This window comes from Sinocyclocheilus grahami, unplaced genomic scaffold (genome assembly GCF_001515645.1).
Source record: "Sinocyclocheilus grahami isolate Dianchi unplaced genomic scaffold, SAMN03320097.WGS_v1.1 scaffold57.1, whole genome shotgun sequence".
In the NCBI taxonomy this organism is placed as follows: Eukaryota; Metazoa; Chordata; class Actinopteri; order Cypriniformes; family Cyprinidae; genus Sinocyclocheilus; species Sinocyclocheilus grahami.
Window position 1 is genome coordinate 2,457,813 of NW_015505236.1, and position 4,953 is coordinate 2,462,765.

Below are 4,953 nucleotides of genomic sequence, written 5' to 3' on the forward strand. Positions count from 1 at the left end.
TAATTGCAGTTCTTTCATGATTTAACAGGAGGGGGCAATTAATTTTTCACGTAGGGCCACGTAGGTTTGGACAGCTTTTTTCCCTTAATAAATGAAATCATCATTTAAAAACTGCATTTTGTATTTACTTGCATTATCTTTGTGTAATATTAAAATTTGTTTGATGATCTGAATCTTTTTAAGTGTGACAAATATGCAAAAAATAAAAAAAACAGGAAGGGGGCAAAAACCTTTTCACACCACTGTATATATATATACACACACACACATTTCTTCTGCTGAACACAAAACAGCCCTAATCCTAACGAAACAGCTTCCTGTTAACTTCCAAAACCGAAACTGTTTAGTTACCAACATTCTTCAAAATACTGTATCCTCTTTTGTGTTCCACAGAAGAGACAAAGTCATACAGGTTTGGAAATGACATGAGGATGACTAATTGATGACAATTTCCCTTCAAGCTGTTTTCACCACTAACTATACTAACTTGCTTATCCAGGGCATTTATGAAATACTGTAGACTCTCGTGAGGATGAATGTGTCATGTTTGCGGTCACTCTGAGAGTCAGTAGTGGAACTGAGCAGTGCTCTAAGTGTTAAAGTCTCTTCCTGCTTCTCCCCAAACAGTCGACCCCTCCCCTGTACAACGTGCAGGACATGACGGTACCCACAGCCTTGTGGTCTGGTGGACAGGACACTCTGGCAGATCCTCAGGACGTGGCTCTACTGCTAACACAGATACCCAAATTGGTGTACCACCGTGACATTAAGCACTGGGAGCACCTGGACTTCATCTGGGGTTTGGATGCCCCACAAGAGATGTACAACAAAATGATCGAAATGATGAGGGAGAATGTGTGAAGAGACATTTTGTTTGAGCAGGTTTTATTACCATTCCTTGAGCTTGAGCTAATACTTTTGTACCTCTTTGTTTGTTCTTTCTGTAAGCAGATGAACCCATTTGTTCGAGGTGCTGGTAACCGAATCCGCAATTTACGAATGTAAATTTGATATTACAAACTGAATTAAGCCTTCGAGCCATTACCCAAAGACTGAGTTTTACACTCATGATCAGGGGTTGCTTTTTAATGTCTTTTAAAAGGACATGCACTTGGTTAAAGGTTTTTTTTTTGTTTTTTTACTTCAGCTTCTACTAACCACTACATCCTCAATCTCACTATTACAATTGTCTTATGGCCTTGTCATGTAATCGACTGATTTTGTAAAACATGACTGGAAATAAACATACATTGATGCCGAAAATGTGTATACAAAAAGTAATTTCGCTTAGTGAGAGGTTTTACTTTTAAACCAACAATTTAACACAATCCAAATCCATTTGAAATCTTAGTGATAAAAAACAAACTTTAACACTTTAAAACAAACTGAATATACATATACAGTACATTAAATTATCAATATACAATACAAGAACAACAAAACAAATATGAGTAATCAAATGAAAAACTAAATCAAATATGCGTAAATACATCTTTCATCTGAGAAATGCATTTCTTATGACATTAAGTGTGTTCAAACATCATGTGTGGTTCAAAGTGTAAAAAATTGTGACAATTGGTGAAAACCCAATCTTAAACTCAGCTGGTGAATTGTAAAGGACCCCACTGCTGCTGCACATGAAACACGTCTCTTCTCTCATGTCCTCTATTATTACTCACATTGATTTTGTTAACATTGTAACAATTTTGTGGAATTGTAGTCTCTTTGCAATATCTAGTGGGGTTTCATGATTCTGTAACACAGACAGAAACAACATGTCAAACTATTAAAAGAGTCACACAATGCGTTTAACAGAGAAAAGATCAGCACATCACAGATCAACACCAGTTTGAAATCCTGTCAGTCTCAGCAAATGCAATTTCTCTAAAACACTTTAATACTTTGTTACATTTAACATTCACTTACCAAGTTCTTAGTTGACATTAAGAGAATGGTTTGCTGCTAAATACAGTGCAACACCTCTGTCACCAGTCACTACTTTGTTCATTTTCACCTTATCTACCGTGTAGAGTTTAACATTTTTAAAGTTACTTTAATAAAGACAGTAAGATTACAGATCCCTATATAGAAGTTCATGTTCAAATACTTGCTATAATTAATTAACTTACTTTGTTCTGTACTGAAACATCTGCATTTTTCTCCAATAACAGTGGAATGATCCTTTGACTTTTTCTTTGGCACGCATAGTGAAGTCCAGTGTTCCCCTTCTGAAAAAAAGCAAAGCTGCACAAATTATAACCATGAACATCCTTTTTAGCATGAAAATTATCTCTTAATTAATTTCCAAAACATGATGAGTGTTCTACTTACATAGTCTACAGCATTTACTTCCACCTTAGTAGCCAATAGAAGCTCCATCAATTTCACATTTTTTCTTTGCTTCTCTTCCTTTTGAGATAAAATGTGCAATGCTTTAATTTTGTCTAATTAATCACATTTAGATCAGTCAGAAATTAAAGTCCGATTACATAAGTGATGGACAAGAACACATATAAAACACCACAAATCGCTTTCTATTCCTGGACACTAATCTCAGGGAAATTCCTGATCTCAAAATTTCTATTTTTTTTTTCAGACAGTAAATAGTCTCTTCCAGAAATGCCATGACTGAGGGATAACCTACCATTATAAGATAACCAATTAACAAGATAGGCATTAATATGGCAATCATCAAGTAGTCCAGGAAGGAAAATGTTCTTCTCGTGGCATAGTGCAAACAAGTCCTTTCTTTCTAAAGGAAGAACATACACATAGATATGTTTAAACAAGCACAAAATAAACAATCATTAATAAAATGTACCACAGGGCGAGTCAGAAAAACACCATGCATTCAAATGAATCATTGCGCATTAGACTCACTCATAACAATACAACTGCAGCAGCATTACGATAACCAAGATTTAAACAGGACTATTTTCAGTATCCTCACTTGTGCAATACCTTATTTCTAATAGACACATTTGCATTGTAATCTAGAAGGTATTTGACAGTCCTGAGGTGTCCCCGTCTACAGGCAGCTATGATCGGTGTGTCTCCTGTTCCTTCATCTTGAACGCTTACATTTTTGGGATCGGCTGAGATCAGTTTTTGCAACTTGTGGATGTCATCGTCATAAGCTGCCTGACACATAGGCTATGGAAAGAAAGTAGCACAAAATATGATTAGAAATAAGCACATGAAACAATTAATTATCCTAAATCTAATACATTTAATAAGACTAAGACAACTAAAGGTAAAATTAAGGAGGGATGTGATTTTGGCCTGAAACGTGGTTTGATATCAGATAGGGTGATGAGCAAAACAGGTCTGGTGACATCCCAAGCATGATGGATAACTTAACACATAAACACACCCTTTTCAAATACATTACAGCAAAAAAAAAAAAACACTGTAAAAAGGTCTTAGAACAGTGAAGTATTTTTCATTTTCACGCATAAGTAGACTATATTATGTCTTTTAAGGACTGAAGATCTAGAAGGTATCACCGTCATGAAAATAACAACAGCAATGCCATGAAAAAAAAAAAAAGAGAGAAAATATGATTCTCTGGTACAATGTGAAACTGTCCTGTATTGTCTGTGAACGTGTGTTAAACTGTCTGAGAAGAGGACAGTTAACTTATTTGGCATTGCCATGTCACAAAAGTTAAAATAAGCATAATTATTTTTTTAGTCAGTAGAAAAACATTATGTTGACACAAAATTGAGGTATGAAGAACAAAACTCATTAAGTTGTTAGAGATTAAATTTAGCATAACACGATCAGTCGATTATCATAATCATCATCAGTTATGAGCCAAGTCGGTTGTTTCCTAAAGAAAGGAAGATCAAGACACGTTTCAAAGGAGTCAACGTTACTCACCTCTGAGTACAAGATTCCCATTTGGCTTCCTCTGTCCCTACAGGGAAACGAAATTAAACTTATCCTTAATGCGGACTCTGAGGTTATAAAACTAACAGCCCTTTGCTAACTTGTTTGCTTTCTACCTTGCGAAATGCGAACTGTGTGAAACAGCGCTTCAGATAAGGGTGTGGTCATGTAACACTGACGCATACGTCATGACGCAATCAGTGCCGTTCAGGTGTGCAGCGGTGGATTCCGGGCCATTACATACACTCATTTCCTCTCAACAGAAGATGGAATAGACGTACTAACATGGCGGTTTAATACCGTAAAAAGGTTTTCATTTATAAAGCTCTAAAAACCTTACTGACTGATGTGATGTTTTAGTGCACTTCCTGCAAATATGAAAAAAAATAAAGGGTCTCAATTAAATATGTGCAGTTTCACATGGTTAGTGCAAATTGTCACATGACCAGAGCAGTTTTATTTCCTGTTTGCGCCTTGAGAAGATGATAACTGCATCAAAGCTCCAAAACAAAAGGCTAGTAAAGTACGTTAACATAAAGATGTGACAAAGATTTTTGGTACACATTATCTTTAAGGTGTCTAGTATTAATATATGAATTCACATATATTCAGTTTTGTTGAGTGTGGTCATAGAATGAGTAAACATGTTGATGGTCACAATAGTGGGATAGCAGTGAACTTAGGTATACAATATAAATCCAATTGCAGTTGTTAGTGAAAATTACACTAAAATGTTGCAATGACAAAATATTGCACTCAATTAAAATTTCAAATGTTACAAAAATTGTACAATATCGATGTTGTAATACTGATAGCACTAATATAAAAATGTGATGTTATATTTTACAAAAAAAGTAACAATTTTGAAATGTGTTGATGGTTGAATTTTTTTGTGTTTTATCTCAGTATTCCTATCAATTTTTGTATGCATAATAGTAACCCTAAAATGTGATCAAACTGTTTAAAATAGCTGGGCTAAGATATATAACAATTTTTATGACTGCAGAAATATATTAATTCAGTACACACATTATCCCACAATTGTGACCGACCATAAAACAC

The 4,953-nt window shown here is 34.9% G+C and overlaps 2 protein-coding genes across 2 annotated transcripts in view; one reads left to right on the top strand and one right to left on the bottom strand.

Annotated features, from left to right (window-relative positions):
- LOC107584137 (putative lysosomal acid lipase/cholesteryl ester hydrolase) overlaps positions 1–1,002 on the top strand; it is a 14,543-nt gene extending 13,541 nt beyond the window's left edge. The window contains exon 10 of the mRNA XM_016270611.1: positions 628–1,002. Within this exon, the coding sequence (XP_016126097.1) occupies positions 628–861 (234 nt within the window). The 3' untranslated portion in view covers positions 862–1,002. The remainder of the gene's footprint in view (positions 1–627) is intronic.
- A 279-nt stretch (positions 1,003–1,281) lies between these two features.
- Positions 1,282–4,084, bottom strand: LOC107584139 (ankyrin repeat domain-containing protein 22-like). Its single transcript, XM_016270616.1, has 6 exons — positions 3,883–4,084; positions 2,962–3,153; positions 2,645–2,752; positions 2,332–2,409; positions 2,130–2,228; positions 1,282–1,753 (listed from the first exon to the last, which is right to left on the bottom strand). Exons 1-6 carry the CDS (start codon positions 3,901–3,903, stop codon positions 1,676–1,678), a joined length of 576 nt encoding a protein of 191 aa, XP_016126102.1. The 5' UTR covers positions 3,904–4,084; the 3' UTR covers positions 1,282–1,675.
- Positions 4,085–4,953: the final 869 nt, after the last annotated feature.